Source organism: Mastigoproctus giganteus, chromosome 14 (assembly GCF_048544385.1).
Source record: "Mastigoproctus giganteus isolate SK-2022 chromosome 14, ASM4854438v1, whole genome shotgun sequence".
Taxonomy (NCBI): domain Eukaryota; kingdom Metazoa; phylum Arthropoda; class Arachnida; order Uropygi; family Thelyphonidae; genus Mastigoproctus; species Mastigoproctus giganteus.
Genome location: NC_143588.1, coordinates 2,079,346 through 2,099,649, shown reverse-complemented (window position 1 = coordinate 2,099,649; position 20,304 = coordinate 2,079,346). Strand labels below are relative to the sequence as shown.

At 37.7% G+C, this 20,304-nt stretch overlaps 1 protein-coding gene across 1 annotated transcript in view; it reads left to right on the top strand.

Annotated features, from left to right (window-relative positions):
* Positions 1–20,304, top strand: part of LOC150074948 (USP6 N-terminal-like protein) — a 300,409-nt gene that overhangs the window by 71,756 nt on the left and 208,349 nt on the right. The window contains exon 5 of the mRNA XM_090389250.1: positions 15,529–15,571. Within this exon, the coding sequence (XP_090245376.1) occupies positions 15,529–15,571 (43 nt within the window). The remainder of the gene's footprint in view (positions 1–15,528; positions 15,572–20,304) is intronic.

The following is a 20,304-nucleotide window of genomic DNA, read 5'->3' as shown; positions in this document are numbered from 1 at the left end:
GGGCTTGAAATTGCCGACTTCGTTATATCGAAGCTTCGTTATCAGAGGTAACGTTAACCGAGGTATGACTGTATTTAGAATGTCCCCCGGATAGGTTTACCAGCCTTTCGTGGGGTAAGTATAGTGGTGGGGCTGCTACCTTATAGCCTCTAGACAGGCTTCAGGTAAGCATTTCCTCTGTATGTGATGGGACAGTTATACCTCTGTGACTTGATCTTCAGAGCCTCGTCTGTGGAAACGGGTCAGTTCACCCCGAGAAGGTGAGGTTGACATTTAGGTAGGAGAGGTTATGAAATGCATGTCACCACCCCTTGAACACACCCTTTTATACCAACTAAGAGATATTATTCAAGAGTTAGACAAAAATGGATGTCAGATGAAACGATGGACTTAGTGGCAGAGAAGAATGTGGCGTTTTTCTCTTCTTTTGAATTGAATGTTCCGCTTGGCATACACTTCCAAAATATGCAGATCTCATCAGCATTAAACACTTTTTTTTTTTTTTTTTTTTATGTGAACCCCAAACATGAGAGGTATTAGAACCTATAGTACTTAGTACAGTGCTTGGTTGGAGGTTGAGAAGACGAAAGAAGATATTTGTTGACATTGGACTTGAACTTCTGTAGATTTTAATTTTCAGGAAATACGTATGAAGGAAGGTTGTTCCAGAAAACGGCAGTTGAATGAATAAATGAGGAAGATGAAAAGTTGGTTATGTGGGTTTGAAGTTGGACAGTAAATGGATGTTGGCTGGTGGCGGCACGTGTTCGGACTGTTTTGAAAGAGACAGCAGGAATTATAGAAGCCAATTCAGAAGAACAGTGCCCATGGAAGTATCTGTAGAAGAGGCATGCAGCAGAAACAGTACATCTATGAGAAAGCGAGTGGAGAGACTCTGTTAGAGATGAATCATTAATTAACCTAACTGCCCTCTTCTGAATGGAATTAAGAAGCCTGAGAGAGGTTTTGGGGGCACCACCCGAGATGTGGGAACAATATTCCATGGCAGGGCAGATTTCCGATTTATACAGAATGAGCAGCTGTTTGGAAGAAAAGTAACGCCGAGAGCGAAAGAGAAAACCAAGTTTTTTAGATGCAGAGGAAGCAATATTTGTAATGTGCTTGTGCCAAGAGAAATTAGAAGTCATGGTAATCCCCAAAAGAGATATATCATTTTGTCTAGAAATCGGAGTGTCACTAAAGATAAGCATAGGAGCAGAAGAATCCTTTTTGCGAGATATAAGACAAGACTGAGTTTTAGAAGGGTTGAAATCAACTAAGTTGTCTTTGCCCCACTGGAGAATTACCTGAAGATCGGCATTTAAGGAATTGGTAGCAGATTTTCGAGAAGTTGAAGCTGATTGAGCAGGACAAAATTTCTCAAAATGGAAAGTGGAATGCAATGTGCTATCATCGGCAAAACTATGGATAGGATTTCCAGTCAATGGAAGAAGGTCATTAATATACAAGAGGAAAAGAGTGGGGGAAAGAACTGAACCTTGGGGGACACCCGCATTAGTGGAGAAGTTAGAAGACAGAGAGCCATCTACCATCACCCTCAGTGAGCGATCAGATAGAAAACTGGATAACCAATTACTAAAAACAGTTGGCAAACCATAAGATGGAAGCTTGTTTAGAAGACCTTTATGCCAAACATGATCAAAAGCCTTTGAGATGTCAACTACTTGTGTTTCACCGAACCTTTCCATTGAATTAGTCAATAAATGGGTAACATAAGCCAGAATATCACAAGTGGATCAACACTGATGGAATCCATACTGGCGATCGTTGATCAGATGGAAGGTTTCTAGGTAGTTTAAGAGTTGACGGTTAATTGATTTCTCCATTACTTTAGAAAGAGTAGAAGTAATTGCAATGCGGCGATAATTGGATGGGAGGGATTTGTCACCCTTTTTAGGAACTGTCTGGATATGAGCAAATTTCCAAGCAGAAGGAAAAACACCTGTGGAATAAGAAAGTGAAAAAGGTGGCAAAGAATAGGAGTAAGTTCAGGAGCACAGGTTTTGAGAACAAGTGGAGAAATACCATCAGGACCTGGAGCTTTCTTAGCATCAAGATTCATCAAAAACCTTCTGATATCCTTTTGACGGAAGACCACAGGAGGCATTGAATGGAGCATGAATGGAATTGAATAGAAATTTTGAAACGGTAATCTGACCAAGGAAAAGAAGAAAAGAAGTCTCGCAGTTCATCCCATTTTGCATTCTTGTAATGCCAAACAACACGAGGTTGGGAATAGCCATGAGATAAAGGTTCCATTGGAGAAGAGACAATCACCAAGTTGTGATCTAAAGTGCCTAAAGGACATCTCACTTCGACCGTGTACATAGAAGGTTTGTTTGTGAGAAAAAGATCAAGCATATTGGCTGTATGATTAGGATTGTCCGGTATTCTTGTAGGTAAATGAACAATCTGTTAGTAATTGAAAAAACCATTGGTCATTAGTAATTGCAAAAACCTCAGAATCTCTACCTGCTGTGTCGGTATGACTAGAAAACAGAAGCCAGCTGGAGTTGTGAACATTAAAATCACCAAGGAAAATTACCTCACTGTTAGGAAAGTTGGACTGGAGAAAGTCAAGTTGCAAAGAGAGGAAGTCGAAGAGCTCCAAGTGATTAGTGGAGTTGGGAGAACGGTAGAGACAACAGATGAATTTGACACAGTTGTTAGAGAGATTGTAAGCCAGAGAAGATCAAAGAGAGGAGATTCCAAATTGCCAAGTCTCTGACAGGGAATATCAGAATGGACATATGCACAAGTACCACCTTTGAAAAGAATCATACAGCGAATAATTTGGGCATCTGAGATTAGCAGTAGTTGAATCAACCGATAACTGAGATTCTGTCAGAAAAAGTACATGGGGTTTGGCAGATTGCAAGTGGAAATGGACATCGTTGAGATTAGAATTGTGACCATGTATATTTGTGAAATGAATTAGGAAGTGCTTGGGAGGTTTAGATCTTTTCGCAGATAAGGTTGCTCTATTAGTTTGACAATTCATGGTGTATTCAATAGTAAGAAAAAGTGGGTGGGACATGCTGTATGAAGTAATGAAATTTTTGGATATGGCGTACATGTGGTAAGAATATACCCAGATCCTTGACATAATGTGGCCTCGACAATGCTCCCCGCATACACACTACTCGGACTCCGTCCAGTCACTATCTGGCAGAGTAGAGGTAGCAGGATTATACACTAGCTGATCTGGAAGCCTCCTCAAGAGTTACCAATAGGTTCGGTCCAGTGTACTAACTAGCGGCCGGCCTGCAAACACTGTTTTAGAGCTGTACCCTCGAAATGTAAGGAATATTGGATCTCGCCACGACGTTCATCATAACCTCAAAAGTCATCAATCATACTGCATGATGGAAGAGATAGGGAAGGGTTGGCCGGAACTTAGCTCTAGAGACTAAACATGGGTTCCACCATTTCAAGCCTCCAATAAACAAAGTGGTGGTATTTCACCGGTTGATGAGAGTCATCTATCACCTAGTACTGCCTGGTAACATAGAGGGGCGCCATTTCTCCATGTGGTGTGGGCGCCATACCTCGACCCCTGCTTACGTTGGTTTACACCTGGATGGTCACCCACCATATACTTGTGCATGGAGGTTATACCCAGGATTACTAACAGTCCCACCATCGTGAAGGTGCAAGCAGAGGATTTGGCTGTCACAGACCGTCCGGACTTCGCCGAAATTGGGTCCACTTGACTTGAGTGTTACTCGAATATCAGTTCCATCAGCGTTTTAGACTCCCAGGTAACAAGTACAGCTTGTCTGGCATATCTGAGAGAATGTCTGTGACAACCTCAAGGACCGTATTGACTTGACTTGATAGATAGCTCTCAGTTGCAATAACATTCTTTAAAAGTTTTCGGATACAAAGAAGCAGCTTCCTTATCTGCACTGGCTGCTTTACCAGTTAATTTTAGATTTGAAGATTTTGACGTGTTTTAAAATTTTCAAACAAACCCTTACTAGCCTTGAAAGATGTCTGCATTGGATGAACCCTGCTTCTTCTTGTAAGCGATTAAAAATTTGCAGAGCTCTGTCGCAAATAGTATATGAACTAAGGGGCATTCTTTTGTGATTAAGATCTACTATCCAGAAAGAAAGTCATTTTTCAGTTTTCTCTATTAATGGATTTCTCACTTTTGTAGTGCTTTTTGCAGCCAACAATGTGGAACAGATAACTGAACTTTCATTTTCTCAGCATTTTCCTTAATTCATCAAATGCAGATTCATTTATGTTGTATTTCTTGGCAACAACCTTTTTGCCGTTTTCTAACTTAACGATTTTTAATTTTTCCTCTAAATTAAATTTTTTTTTTTGTAGCTTTCTTTGTTTTAGGCACTAATTAAACTCCCACTTTATATAGACAAGAAATATTAAATCAGCAAAAGCAATGCTTACTGATTAAAACACTTAACGTTGCACAAACCAGAAAAAGATTCTGTCTGAACAGCTAACGTAGGATAACTGATTAAGGGGGTTCCCGAATTAGGAAGTTGTTTCAAAAATAACCAGGCAAATATGCCACCATTTATTGCTATGTTTGGTCATAAGAATCAGTTTTGAATGCCTTGTGATATTTTTCTAAAGCATATTTCTAGAGTTCATGATCATTAAATAATAAAAATAATTTGCACTTTCCGGTTTATTGGGCTTTTGTGTTAGTGCAGTCTATTATAAATGGGTAGTAAACTTGATCTTATTGCATTTGCGATAATATGATAACTGGAATTCTGTGGGTTTTTACGTTATTGTGGTGAAATGAGTTTCCCCTTCAGTGAAATCTTCAATCATGTAAAAAACACAAGTTTTCAAAATCTACTCTTCAATCCTATTTTTGAAGCTTTTTAAAAAAAAATTCGTGCAAGTAGTGAAACTCACCCCACGCAGTACAAACTTTTGGTAGTAAATACCTGACCACGCAATAGCGAAATCACGCAAATCGAGGGATGACTGTACAAGAACTTTTCCAACATGATGAATTTGAGGTATTGCTCAAAACATCAAAGGCAAATATTGTTGGGATATCAGAGACGTGGTGTCACACAGATATAAGGGATGCAGAACTGCAATTTGGGGAGTACAACGTCTACAGAAAGGATAGACAGGATAGGAAGGGGGGGAGGGGTTATGCTATTAGTTAAGAAACACATAAAAACCAAGGAAGTGAAGCCAGTTGAAATCGCTGGACAGTGCAGTGTTGAGTCAGTTTGGTGTGACATAAGCATTGGGAGATCAAAATTGAGAGTAGGAGTGTGCTATAGGCCTAATGACTCTGATGAGTATAATAAGAAACTGTACAGGGAAATAGAGTGGGCCAGTAAATCAGAGAGTCTTATAATGGGAGATTTTAATTTCCCAGATATTGACTGGAATTTGGGGGCTGGTCACTCACACACTAGCAGGGCTTTTGTGGATTTATTGGATGATTGTATTCTACATCAGCATGTTCGAGAGGCAACTAGAGGGAGTAATACTCTTGATTTGATTATCAGCAGTGATTCTTCATGCATTAAGAATCTGCAGATAAATGAACCACTAGGTGGCAGTGATCACAGTGTGCTGAAGTGGGATTTACTCAAAGAGGTAACTACCATTAGGGGTAAAGGGAAGGGTTATTGCTTCCGTAAAGGCGACTACGATGGACTGAGACAGTATTTAAATTCTATACAGTGGGACCAACTGATGATGTTACCAACAGCAAATTCAAAATGGGAAGCATTCAAAGAACTTATCTTGGAAGCTACTAGGCTTTACATACCAACTAAGAAATATTGTTCAAGGTTTAGGCCAAAATGGATATCAGATGAACTAATGAGGCATATGGCAGAGAAGAAAAATGCATGGGATAGTTACAAATTAACACATGACACAGAAGCCTATGATAGATACAAGTTGATATGCAACCAAGTTACAAAGGAGGTTAGGCAGGCGAAGGCAGATTACGAGAAATCCTTGGCAAGGGATGCAAAGAAAAACAGCAAAGAGTTCTTTACTTATGTAAACTCTAGAAGAAAGGGGATGAATCAGATTGGTCCACTTGATATTGATGGGTCAACTGTTGATGATCCTGCTCAGGTAGCTAACAAACTAAATGAATATTTTGCATCGACATTCACACATGAGGAGTTATTCAGCGAGGGGAATGCCAGAGGTGTATTCAACTCTAGCAGTAAGCTACAGAATCTTGAAATAACTGGGAGTAAAGTGGAGGAGAAACTGTTGAAGATAAACACAAGAAAGGCACCCGGGGTGGATGGGATCTATCCAGTTATATTAGAGGCAGCAGCAAAGGAAGTAAGCAAACCCTTAGCCATAATTATGAGAGCTTCCTTGGACTCAGGGGAGGTACCCATAGACTGGAAATGTGCAAATGTGACCCCAATTCACAAAGGAGGATCAAAGGCTGACACAAGTAATTATAGACCTGTGAGCTTAACTTCTGTTCCAGGAAAATTAATGGAGGCACTGGTTAAAGAAGCACTGCAGGATCATTTAGACAAGAATTCAGTTATAGCTGGGACACAGCATGGTTTTGTTAAGGGGAAGTCTTGCCTGACCAATTTGATTGGATACTATGATGCAGTCACAAAAGAACTGGATGCAGGGAATAGCTTTGATATTATATACTTGGATCTTAGAAAGGCTTTTGATACTATTGCACATGGAAGACTGCTACACAAATTGGAGCAGTGTGACATTGGAGGCAAATTGCTGCTATGGATAAAGGGGTGGTTGAGGGGGAGAAGACAGAGAGTGGTAATCAATGGACACTGCTCATCGTGGACTAATGTTATTAGTGGGGTCCCTCAGGGCTCAGTGTTGGGTCCATTATTGTTTTCTGTATTTATAAATGATATTGATGATGGTATATCAAGCTTAATGTCCAAGTTTGCAGACGATACAAAGGTTGGCAGGGTTGTCAAGGACACTACTGACACTATGCTACTGCAACAGGATCTGGAAAGGCTGAGCAGATGGGCTGAGAGGTGGCAAATGAAGTTTAACATTGACAAATGTAAGTACTACACATGGGAAACAACAACCCCAGAGCAACGTATCAACTCTGTGGTACTACACTGACAGTGGTAGAGAATGAAAGAGACTTGGGGGTGGTTGTGCAGGCAGATATGAAGTTCTCTGAGCAGTGGAGATGGGCTGCCAGAGTAGCTCATGGAGTATTGTCAATGATATACAGGAATTTTTCCAGCAGGGATAAGGAAGTGATTATTCCCTTGTATAAGGCAATGGTCAGGCCACACCTAGAGTACTGTATACAGGTCTGGAGGCCTCATTTCAAGAAGGATGTAGAGCTGCTGGAACGAGTACAGAGAAGGGCAACAAGATTAGTGAATGGAACAAAGGGGTGCTCTTACGAAGAAAGTTTTGCAAATTACAGTGTCTGGAGACTAGGCACCAGCGAGGTGATCTGATAGAGGTGTATAAAGCCTTGAATGGTTTGAGCATGCTCAATGCTGATGGGATTCTTCCTCTAGCTCAGAAAACTCACCTGAGAGGGCATAAATTCAAATTGAGGAAAGACAGATGTAGGATAGACGTGCGGAAATTTGCCTTTAGCCAGCGGGTGGTTGGTTGGTGGAACAGACTTCCATCCCTTGTGGTGGAGGTTGATAGCCTAAATAAGTTTAAGGCTCAGCTGGACAGGTATTTTGAACGAACAGAGGGGTGAAGTGGAAGTGGGTTTTTTTTTTTTTTGGCTGATGCTGCATAAGCTTGCTTTCTTGCATCAAATGCCTCTACTAATGCTAATGCTAATACTAATGCTAAACAAGATAAAGGGGTGATTATCCCATAGGCATTCCAGATGTGGCATGACCAATGCCACATCTGGAATACCACATACAGGTTTTGGAAACTTCATTTTAAGAAAGGTATAGTTTTGTTGAATAGGTTGCAGAGAAGAGCAAAAGGATATTCTTATAAGAAAAAACTTATGTCCTGTAAATTGCAGTCTCTAGAAACATTAGCCATGTGCACGGTGACCTAATTGAAAAGGGTTTAAGTAAAAGGCAAGTTTAGGTAAAAGGGCATAAGGCACTTAAAAAGGTCTAATAAATGCCGATAGCAACTCTATCTTTTCTGTAATTAAACACATGGGGGGGGGGCCATGAATTTAAATTGGAAAAGGAATGTTGCAGAATATGTATGTGAAAATTTGCAATCAACTAAAGAATAATCAGTTGGAATAAATTTCCAACATTTGACTTGTCATATCTTTTAAATCATGTCATCATCATCTTCTTAAAACTTTCAGTGGTTGATGATAAGCTATAATCTTTGCTTCCTTTTATAGTAAGCTGGTTTGAAACTATCTCAAGTGGATAAATTTTTGGAAAATTTTGACTTTTTTTACTTAATTGACAAACTAAATTGTGTTTAACAAATAGTTTTAATTTACTTAATCACATACATTATCTTACTTTTGAATTGTAGGGATCTAATAAGTTACAACTAAGTATTCACAGATCCTTTGTTTTTGCTAATTTTTGCACAAACTGCATAGTGGTTAAATTCAAAAATAAGTTGCAATGTTTTAAGTTGCAGTGAATAAATAGTTTGAAGGTAATGTTTGTTAGGTAATGATCATGTTTGTTAGCCTATTTTTGTATTTAGATAAGCATTGAGAAAGTCAGTACAGCAGGCCCTCGTTATAATGCTGTTCTTATATTATAACCCACATCTTACTCTAACGCTGTCACAACTCACTATAACACTCTTTTACCAGCATACAGATTAAATTTTTGGCATGTTTAATGAAAATGTTTCATCTAATGTAGTCCGATAGCTTCAAATGAATAGTAAAGTTTCCCACGCTGACTTGCAAAATTTTCCCACGCTAATTTAATTGCACTATGGTGACTTGTTACTAGTTCTAAGATCAACATTTTAAAAAATGATCAAGGATATTGCTTGTAATATTTACATTATATGTATTTATCCGAAGTCTAGCCATCACTCGGTACAGTGTTAGACATTGTCCGTAATGGACAGTTTACTTGAACATTGTATCATAATTAATGCAATGCAGTTACATTTTCGAAGATTAATAATGGCGGATAAGAATTAAAAAGGAACAATGTCTGGATGTGGTACGAAGTCTACTAAGGTAAGAAAAATACTGAATTTGAAAATTAAATTATACGTTTTGAAGCGAATCAATTCTGTTTAACGACAAGTGGATGTGTGCAATAATTTAGGACTGGCAGGTTCAACTGTAAGAACGATTATAAAAAAATAAAGAATTAAATTTAGTAGGTGGAAAGACAATTGTTCCACTGCAAGCAACTAGGCCGGCTATTATAATTGAAATGGAGAGACTTCTGAATAATTTTATTGAAGATAATATCCAATGCACAATTCTGTTAAGTTACATATTATTAAAGAAAAAGCGATTAGCCTATATGATGATCTGAAGAAAGCTCGCCTTTAAAAAAAAAAAAAAGAAGAAAAGTGAAACCATTTAAAGCTAGTAAGGGCTGGTAAGATAGATTTAAAATCCAGGGAGAATCCACAAGTTCAGCTCAAGAAGGAGCCGCAACTTTCAAAAAAGAACTAAAAATTATTGAAGAGTGGTGTGAAACTTCTCAACAAGTTTTTAACATAGATGAAGCAGAACTTTTTTGGAAACAAATGCCTAAAAGAAGTTTCATATCGGGGAAAAAAAAAACAAAAAAAACATGCCATTCTTCAAAGCGGCGAAGGATCGGTTGACTTTATTGTTGGGTGGTAACACTGCAGGGATTTTAAAGTAAAACCCCTTTTAGTTTATTAGGAAGATGGCCAAAGTTATGAAAACTCGACAGCCCAGGGCCACCATATTAATAAATTCATGATTTTAATTGGTATTTTAAGTTTAATTTTGATACATAATGTAGTTACTTACCACATAATTATATACGTATGTAATGGAGAATATTTTATATGTACAAATTTTTAATATTAAATATTTTGATTGACATTTGTGTGTCCTTTCACTACCGCTTATTATTGATTAGGAAATATCCTATGGCATAGACTGCTACTCACAAATACATATGTTACTTACGGGAATATTTAATGTGACATATGTATTGGTGTTATAATTATGAATTTTTCTAGCAGGGATAAGGAGGTGATTATTCCCTTGTATAAGGCAATGGTTAGGCCACATCTTGAGTACTGTATACAGGTCTGGAGGCCTCATTTCAAGAAGGATGTAGAGCTGCTGGAACGGGTACAGAGAAGGGCAACAAGATTAGTAAATGGAACAAAGGGTTGCTCTTACGAAGAAAGGCTTAAGTTTTGCAAATTACAGAGTCTGGAGACTAGGCACCGGCGAGGTGATCTGATAGAGGTGTATAAGGCTTTGAATGGTTTGAGCATGCTCAATGCCAATGGGATTCTTCATCTTTCTCAGAATAATCACCTCAGAGGGCATAAATTCAAATTGAGGAAGGACGGATGTCGGATAGATGTGCGGAAATTTGCCTTTGGCCAACAGGTGGTTGGTTGGTGGAACCGACTTCCATCACTTGTTGTTGAAGTTGATAGCCTAAACAAATTTAAAGCTCAACTGGACAGGTATTTCGAACGAACGGAGGGGTGAAATGGGAGAGGGTTTTTTTTTTTTTTGGCTGATGCTGAATAAACTTGCTTTCTTGCATCATATGCCTCTACTAATGCTAATGCTATTTGGATGTAGAGTTGCTAGAATGAGTACAAAGGAGAGGAATAAAGGGATGCTCTTACCAAGAAAGGCTAAAGTTCTGTAAACTGCAACACCTGGAGTAGGCACCTGCGAGGTGATCTGATTGAAGTGTATTGAGGCCTTGAATGGCTTGAGGAAGCTGAATGCCGTTGGGATTCTTACTCTTGCTCAGATTAAGAACCTGAGGGGGCACAGGTTGAAATCGAGGAAAGACAGTTGTAGAATAGATGTGCAGAAATTTACCTTTAGCCAGCGGGTAGTTGATTGGTGGAACAGACTTTCACCTTAAGACTGAGCTGGACAGGTATTTGGAACGGATGGAGGGGCTTCTTCAGAGCAATTTTAGATGATATTATGTACCAGCAATTTTCAATAGGGTTCAAAACTGGACTCTTTCCGGGCCAGTGCAACACTGTAATGCCAGCATTTCTGTGGTATCATTGCACCTTAAGGGAGAAAAACGAGGGAAAACATTGGTATAAATATGTTTTAAGCCTTGTGAGATAAGAATCAAACTCACCATTAAATCTAAATAGCATAAAACTTTGAATTTTGCTGTGTGGCAGGGTGCTGAGTCCTGTTGAAAAATGCAGTTTTGGACGTCTGTGTGGTGATCCCTAATAATGGGTTTCAGGCACTCCTCCAAGATAGCAGTGTAGGGTTCTGCATTCACCGTTCCGTTAATAAACTTAATTCGCCCCACCCCTTTGCTTGTTATGCATTCCCAGTCCTTCTGACCGGCGGGGAACTTTACAGTCAGTTTCATGCAGTCAGGATGGTATGCACTTTGATTTTCGTCTTCTGACATATCGCTTGCCATCCGAGAAGTGTCCCATTGCTTGTTTGTTCATGAAATGTGTGTTTTAGCCCAAGAAAGTCACTTCTTCCTCATTTGTCGGGTCAGCAAAGGCTTCTTCTTGGGGTTGATAGGCATGCAGACCATATTCTGAAAGCCGTCTTTGGATAGTTCGTGTGCTTTTTTCAACACCAGAGGCCATCTCAAAGTCCAGTTTTAGATCAGGAGTACTAGCATGGCGATTACGAAGGCATAGCCAGGTTCAAATATTGATCTTGGGAAGGCAGAGTCGCTGTCTTACGGCCTGATCCAGGTCTTCTCTTGACATCACTGATTTCACAGTTTTATTTCAGCACCCTGGATATACTGCTGACTGGTGGCAGCCTATTTTATTAGCGGTAGCACACGTAGAAAGACCTTCCTGGGACAGAGCAACAGCTAAACTTTTTTTTCTTGGTGTCAACTTAACGTATGGAGCTATGCTTACAACCACACAAAACAGAATACTAATAAGTGGTATACCCTTCCAACGTCGCTTTATAGAAACGGCTGATGCAATACCTTGAAATTATTGTCCGATGCAATAAAAGCATTGTCTTTGCTTTGCGACAAACAAAATTACTGTAATCAAACAATATCTTATGTTTCACTACAGATGTTACTTTTTTTAAGGTGATGCAGTTTTTTTTTGTCTGCCATTTTATGTATATTCATATATAGAATTACGCCAATGATCAATATAAGCAATAGCATCCAAGCGACTCAGCATCAACTACGATACTGAACAACACACAAGACAATGTAATGTATGTTCTGTCCCTCTACACTGTCAATCAGCATGCAGTCAGAGTTACTCATCTGCCTTCCTAAATCCCGTTAGTCTTTCAGAGTACTCAACTGTGAACAGAATATTTCATATTTCGATCTGTATTATTCAAGATCCGGATTAACTGTAACCAGATTAGCGAAGGTTTACTGTTTTTGGATTTACTTAAATTAATATATGTTTTCTGTTGTAATGGTAATTCAAACTGAATACTTTAGACTTAAAATTCACAATTAATTAGTGATTTTGTAATTGTTATTGTAATATTATAATATAATTAAATTTGTAACTCCTTCTATCATTCTGTCCCACAACAGCAGGTCTGATGATGGATATCAGCAAGATGCCTGAAACATTCACCTTAATGTATAGTGGTTTATGTGATTGCTTAATTGACTATATTATTAATTTCACGTGGTATATGAGTGGTATTAAATATAGTAATAATTTTAATGGAAAACAACCACAACGTCCTTCCCTAACTATATTAAAGTGACCATACATTTGACTTCCTATCCAACATTCCATTACATCATTTACATAATTGGGTTACATAATTTAAATAACCTGATTACATTGCATGATCAACATTACATTTACACATGATGCACCTACATTTACTTTACACTGATATCATGTTACATTTACATTACACTATGCTAATAAAATTTATATGAGAAAGGTTAAACTTACATATGCTTACTATTGTCTTTGAGTGCTTCTGCCTTTAGGACTGCCCCCAGGATTTAAAATATTTTTTTTTTTTTTTATGAAAACTCTAAACACAAGAGGTATTAGAAACTGTAGTACTGTGCTTGGGTTGGAGGTTGAGAAGATGAAAGAAGATATTTGTTGACATTAGACTTGAACTTCTGTAGACTGTAATTTTCAGGAAATACGTATGAAGGAAGGCTGTTCCAAAAAACGGCAGTTGAATGAATAAACGAGAAAGATGAAAAGTTGGTTCTGTGAGTTTGACATTGGACAGTAAATGGATGTTGGCTGGTGGCGGCATAGGTTTGGACTGAAATTACCATAAATAGAAAACAAAACCATAAATTTGATCTTTTCATGCTGTCATTTTATTACTGTTTTCAAAGGCTTTGAAGATGAAGTCATAACATATGGTTCTTTTGTTTTTTAAACTAATTATTCTGGCTAAGGTAAAGAAAGCCAACATGAGAAGCACAGCACACTTTGGGAAACTTACTGGACAAACTGCTTTCCCGCTATCGCAGTTTCTCCCTGCATTCTTGGTAAACAGATGGCGTGTGTTATTGGTAGTGGTAGTAGAAGTTGATAATGATGTATTGATTAGTGACCTTTGGGTTGCCAGGCGTCAACCCAAAGGTCACGGGTTCGAATTCCACTGCGGGCTTGGATAAGAGTAAAATGCAAAAACTTTGGGAGGGGCATTGTGGCCACAGAAGCCAATGCGCCAACAACTAACAAAAAAGAAAAAAAAAAAAGTTTTTTTTCTCATTATTAAAAGCAGATTATTGGAGTTCATGAGTGTTTTCACAGCTGAAATTTACTTACGGGTACACCCTCCAGACCACCTCAGTCTTTAGGTGTTTACCCCCTTCCCACTATCTTAAAATAGGAAAACAACTTCCACTGCCACTACCGATAACATGCACCGTCTGTAGAAGTCAGTTTCCTATTTTAAAACAGCAGTGGGGTGGGGGGGAATAAACACCCTAACACTGGAGGGTGTACCGGTAAGTAAATTTCAGTGGTGGAAACACTCGTGAACTTCAATAATCTGCTTTTAATAATGAGGAAAAACTAATCAATATATCATTAATGACTTCTACTTGCCACTGCTGATAACAGTCTGTTTACTGAGAATGCAGGGAGAAACTGCGGTAGTGGGAAAGCAGTTTGTCCGGTAGGTTTCCCTTATTTTGCCATGGTTCTTGTGTTGGCTTTCTTTACCTCCACCATTATTCCTTTAAAATTTATTTTTCAAAAATTAGTTAAATTTTAAGATTTATAGTCCTTTAATAGTTAATAAATAATGTTGTTTTTTTTTTTTTTTGTAAGTTCATATATGGTCAAGTTTTTTATGATTTTAGAAGCAACTATATTTACCTTAGTGATTTAAAAATGTGCTTTAATGCACATACGGGGACTAAGAATTGGGTATAAAATATCAGTAATCTTCACCATTCCAAAGGACAGAGAAAGATAACTACTTTATTCTGAGTACTGCACTAGGAGAGAAAAAAAACAACAAAAAAAAAAAAAACTTCAGATTGTGAGAAATAATGACAGCTGTTTTTTTTTTTTTTACTTTGCTACCAGTATTGAATCCAGACTTTCCTTATACTGTGAATTATTTGTAAATGGCAGAGTAAGAAAGTAGACATTTCTTTCTGATATATATTTATTTATTTTTATTTGAACCCTTTGTTCAAATAAAAATAAATTTGATTTTACTGGTGAAGAGGTTCTTCCTCTAGGATGCTGTCTAGATTCAGTGCTTCTCATAAGTTACATAGTTGTATCAAAAAATATTTCTTGACTGAATGTCTAAGAGTATGAAAGAGGTTGTTTATGCATGGGTATGGCACTTCCATCATTTCAAATACCCAAGTAGTATAAATGCATCGTTTGTTCATATCTCATATTGTGAACACCTTCACAACGAGTTGCCTAGGTATTGCACTACTTCGAATAAGTAACACTTCTCTGGTAGAGAAGACTTCTCTAGAAATGATGGAAGTGCCATACCCGTGCATAAACAACCTCTTTCTTACATAGTTGTTGTTGTTGGCTGTTATATATTTTGCATTGTTAACTGTGACCAAATCATCACTGTGGGAGACTGAAAATAGTATTGTAATGCAACATTTCTTAGTGAAAAATAATTTTTAGTCTGAACTGATAATTTGTTTACTATAAAACCATAAATGTAAATTGATAATGATAAACTCCCCCCCCCCCCATCACAGAAGCAGATTTAGCAGTTTTGTAGGTGTGTTGATTAACTGATACAAATGGTACTAGGTAGGTGTTGGTTAATAGAAATGTTCAGATTACATAGAATATGTAATACTATCAATTCAGACTGAATTGATAATATTATACTGTATATCATGCTGTACTATTTTGCATTTCATTAAATTAATTTGAGAACCTCTATTTTTTACCCCACAGCGACCACAGACTTCCAGAAAGACTTACAGCACATGAAACAAAGGTAACTATATTTTAAAAATTTTTTGTATACTGCACTACTAATAAGAAATGCTTACTTAAAAAGAGAATTATAATGTTAGTGGGTGCTACCCATAGGCACCCACTTTGAGCTGAGTGGGTACCTAGGAGTGGCCTGCTGATGATGATGTATCAATAAATACAAAATTGGCAGCATTATAGAGTCACATAGAATTTTTTTTTACAAGACTGGTATAATATTTAAATGACGTACAATGCAGTCAAGTATAAAAATTGTACTCCACCATACACGACAGTCTAGAGTGGGATCTCAAATCAACATCATCCTTCTCTGCTGACCACCAAACTCAAAGTGCACTCAGAGAGGTCTGTTTAATAATAATAATAAAAAAAAAAAACTTCAGATCCACAGCCATAAACAAAATGGATGGTGTTTTCTCTATAGAAAAATATTTGCAGTTTTTCAAAAGTTAAATCTAAAGGAACCCTGGCCTTTCATGTAACTTATCAGACTATGATACAAAAGACCTATGGGTAGGAATGGTGTAACAGGAGATCCATAGCCTCAACAAGAACTCCCATTTTAGAATGACAAGACAAATATCTGCTGGCTAAAGGCAAACTTCCGCACATCTATCCTACATCTGTCTTTCCTCAATTTGAATTTATGCCCTCTCAGGTTATTATTCTGAGTAAGAGGAAGAATTCCATCAGCATCGAGCTTACTCAAACTGTTCAAGGCTTTATACACCTCAATCAGATCATCTCGCAGGTGCTTAGTCTTCAGACACTGTAATTTGCAAAATTTAAGCCTTTCTTCATAAGAGCAACCCTTTGTTCCATTCACTAATCTTGTTGCCCTTCTCTGTACTTGTTTCAACAGCTCTCCATCCTTAAAATGAGGCCTTCAGACCTGTATACAGTACTCAAAGTGTGGCCTGACCATTGCCTTATACAAGGGGATAATCACCTCCTTATCCCTGCTAGAAAAATTCATTCCTGTATATCATCGACAAGACACTATGAGCTACTCTTACAGACCATCTGCACTGCTCGGGAAATTCATATCTGCCTGCACGATTACCCCCAGGTCCTTTTCATTCTCTACCACTGTCAGTGTTTAGTAGCACTGACAGTGGTAGAGACTAGTAACTAGTTTAGCATTTATTCTTAATGTTTCTTAGAATCTTTCCTTCAGAAGAAAAGCATTTAATTTTCTGCTTTTAATGATAACAGTTAAATGTTGGATATGAGATTAGGGCTGAACTTCATTGTCTTAATCTCTTAAAGCTTGCCATCAGTTCCTAGAAGCTGACTGTTGTATACATGGTGGTTACATTGGTTATACTTTCTAACTTCTATAGCAAGTAACCACTAGCATAAATTGTCTCATTACCTTGAAAGAGTAACTGTATATTTCTTAAACCTCCCCCCCCAACAGAGGAGCCCACCTGTTTATACCTTCAGTTTTATTTTTTTATTATTATTATTATTATTAAAATCTGTGCAAATAATGTATATTATAGAAACTGATGTTGATTCACTGTGCATATGTTCAAAATTTTAATTTTACCTTTTCCTCTTTTTATCAGCTTGTTCTTTGAATGTGCCTTTGTTTAGGAAATCCACTTTTCAACTTTTGGGTAACAATCAATAAACCATTGAATTTGCAAATATATGTGGAGTCTTGTGTTTTGTTACCTTTTGAAATTTATCTTGTTCCAGTTTTCTGTTATTTAACTTACACTGTATAAATTTTGTTTTTCCCAGCTTTCATAACTTTTATTTCTGTGTAACTAATTTTAATGCCAAGTTGTCTCCAACCTGTATCTAATTTAGTCATGGATTTTTGAGGACTTTGTATTTACAGCACAATGTCATCTGCATATAACCGTTATCAAATTTTTACATCTGGACTAAACTTTCATATTAACTTATATTCTTTACATGAAAACCATAAAAAGAATAGCATTAGTAGAGGCATATGATGCAAGAAAGCAACCTTGTATAGCATCAGCCATAAAAAAACCCTTCCCATTTCACCCATCCATTCATTCACTCCAAATGCTTGTCTAGCTTTGAACTTATTTTTAAGTTGTCGACCTCCACTACGACAGATGGAAATTTGTTACAACAATCAACCACCTGCTGGCTAAAGGCAAATTTCCACACATCTATTCTATAACTGCCTTTCCTCAATTTGAATTTATGTAAGCTCAGGTGAATAATCTGAGCAAGAGGAAGAATCCCATCAGCACTGAACTTGCTCAAACCATTCACAGCCTCATACATCTCAAGGCGCCTCCATAGCCAGGTGGGCAGGAGGATACTGCATAATGGAAGAGATGGGGAATGGTTGACAGGAACTTAGCTCTGGAGACTAAACATGGGTTCCACCACTTCAAGCCTCCAGTAAGCATAGTGGTTGTATTGCACTGGTTGATGAGAGTCATCTACCACCTAGTATTGCCTGGTAACACAATGGGAAGTCTGGATGTCTGTGACAGCCAAATTCTGGCTTATGTTACCCATTTATATAGTATGAATCAGAGCTGTATTACTCAATATGTTCTACGTTGGTAATAATATTAGTAAATTGATAAGAGGAGTTTACCTCAATATAGTACGTGGAACACTTCCGTATGGTTTTAATTTCTGGAGGGTATCATACGGAAGTGTTCCACGTACTATATTGAGGTAAACTCCTCTTATCAATTTACTAATGTTACCCATTTATGGACAAATTCAATACAAAAGTTCTGTGAAACGCAAGCAGTTGCTCTTGACATCTCAAAGGCTTTCAATCGTGTTTGGCATTAAGGTCTTCTAAACAAGCTTCCATCTTTTGGTTTGTCAACTGTTTTTTGTAATTGGTTATCCAGTTTTCTCTCTGATCACCCACTGAGGGTGATGGTAGATGGCTCTGTCTTCTAACTTCTCCACTAATGCTGGTTTTCTCCCAAATTTCAAGTCTTTCCCCCACTCTTTTTCTCTTGTATATTAATGACCTTCTTCCATTGACTGGAAATTCTATCCATAGTTTTGCCGATGATGGCACATTGCATTTCACTTCCCAGTTTGAGAAACCTCGCCCTGCTCAATCAGCTTCAACTTCTCTCAATATCCGCTACCAGTTCCTTAAATGCCGATCTCCAGGTAATTCTCCAGTGTGGCAAAAACAACTTAGTTAATTTCAATTCATCTAAAAATCAGTCCTGTCTTATATCTAGCAAAAAGGACTCCTCTGCTATGCTTATCTTTGTTGACACTCTGATTTCTAGGCAGGATGATATATCTCTTTTGGGGATTATCCTGACTTCTAATTTCTCTTGGCACAAGCGCATTACAAATATTGCTTCCTCTGCATCTAAAAACATGGTTTTCTCTTTCACTCTCAGTGTTACTTTTCTTCCAATGCTGTTCACTCTGTACAAATTGGAAATCCACCTACTATGGAATATTGTACCCATATCTGGGGCAGTTTCCCCAAAACCTCTCTCAGGCTTCTAAATTCCATTCAGAGGTGGAGGACAGTTAGATTAATTAATTACTCCTCTCTAACAGAGTCTCTCCACTCACTGTCTCATAGACATACTGTTTCTGCTGCATGCCTTTTCTACAGATACTTCCATGGGCACTGTTCTTCTGAATTTAATTCCCATTCTCTCTTTCAAAACAGTCTGAACACATGCCGCCACCAGCCAACATCCATTTACTGTTCAACTTCAAACTCACAGAACCTGTTTTTTATCTTCCTTGTTTATTCATTCAACTGCCATTTTCTGGAACTACCTTCCTTCATATGTATTTACTGAAAATTACAGTCTACAGAAGTTCAAGTCTAATGTCAACAAATATCTTCTCTCGACTTCTCAACCTCCAACTCAAGCACGGTACTAAGTACTATAGGTTCTAGTATGTCTCGTGTTTGGGGTTTTTATAAAAAAAAAATTAGTCGTGTCACCTTTTGATCTCCCTTTGTGATAAGGTGCTGCACCCCTGCCTCACTCTGAGTTTAACTTTAAACCATGTTCTTTTTTGTGGTCTAAAAGTGTTCTTTGCTAAGGTTACATTTATTAAACAATATGTGGGGAGAGAGGGACCTTGTTGTATGCAAGTTCAACTTAGCAATTTTACTATTACAGATTCTGCTTCTACCAGGAATCTGTATATGTGAACAAAATTCAGCCTTATGCAGTTAAGCACATAGTGACCAAATTATGGTTGGGTTGGCTTTTGTCTGTTACTGTAGAGTGTTTTGTGGAGTTAGCTTTGCACAGCTATACTTCAGTAGACTTAGACTCGGTTCCCTGTAGATTTGTGTCCTATCACCCTTTTGGGTTCTTGAAGAAAGTCTTGGATATAAACCTATCAAAAATAAAAACTGGTTAAGAACTTGGAATGAAAAATTGAAACAAATAATTGATGAGGGAAAAAAGGTCTAAACTGTTCCTACAAACTAAAGACCTACATTTACACATAAAATATAAAAAGCTTAGAGCATAAGTTAGAAAATTAATGAGAAGAATCCAACGAGATGACTGGGATCAATGTGTTAAATCCTTAGAATGTAATATCGCTGGCCCACAGGGAAGAGGTTTCAGAATTTTTAAGAAATTAAAACTGTCTCTCAAGCAGAATGGAAGAGACACTATTCTAAACTGTGGTATAACCCTGGAGCGAAGGAAGAATGGGAAGATCAATTTGTGGTTACCAAAAATGAAGAAAATAACAATGGAAGAACTAGATTTAATA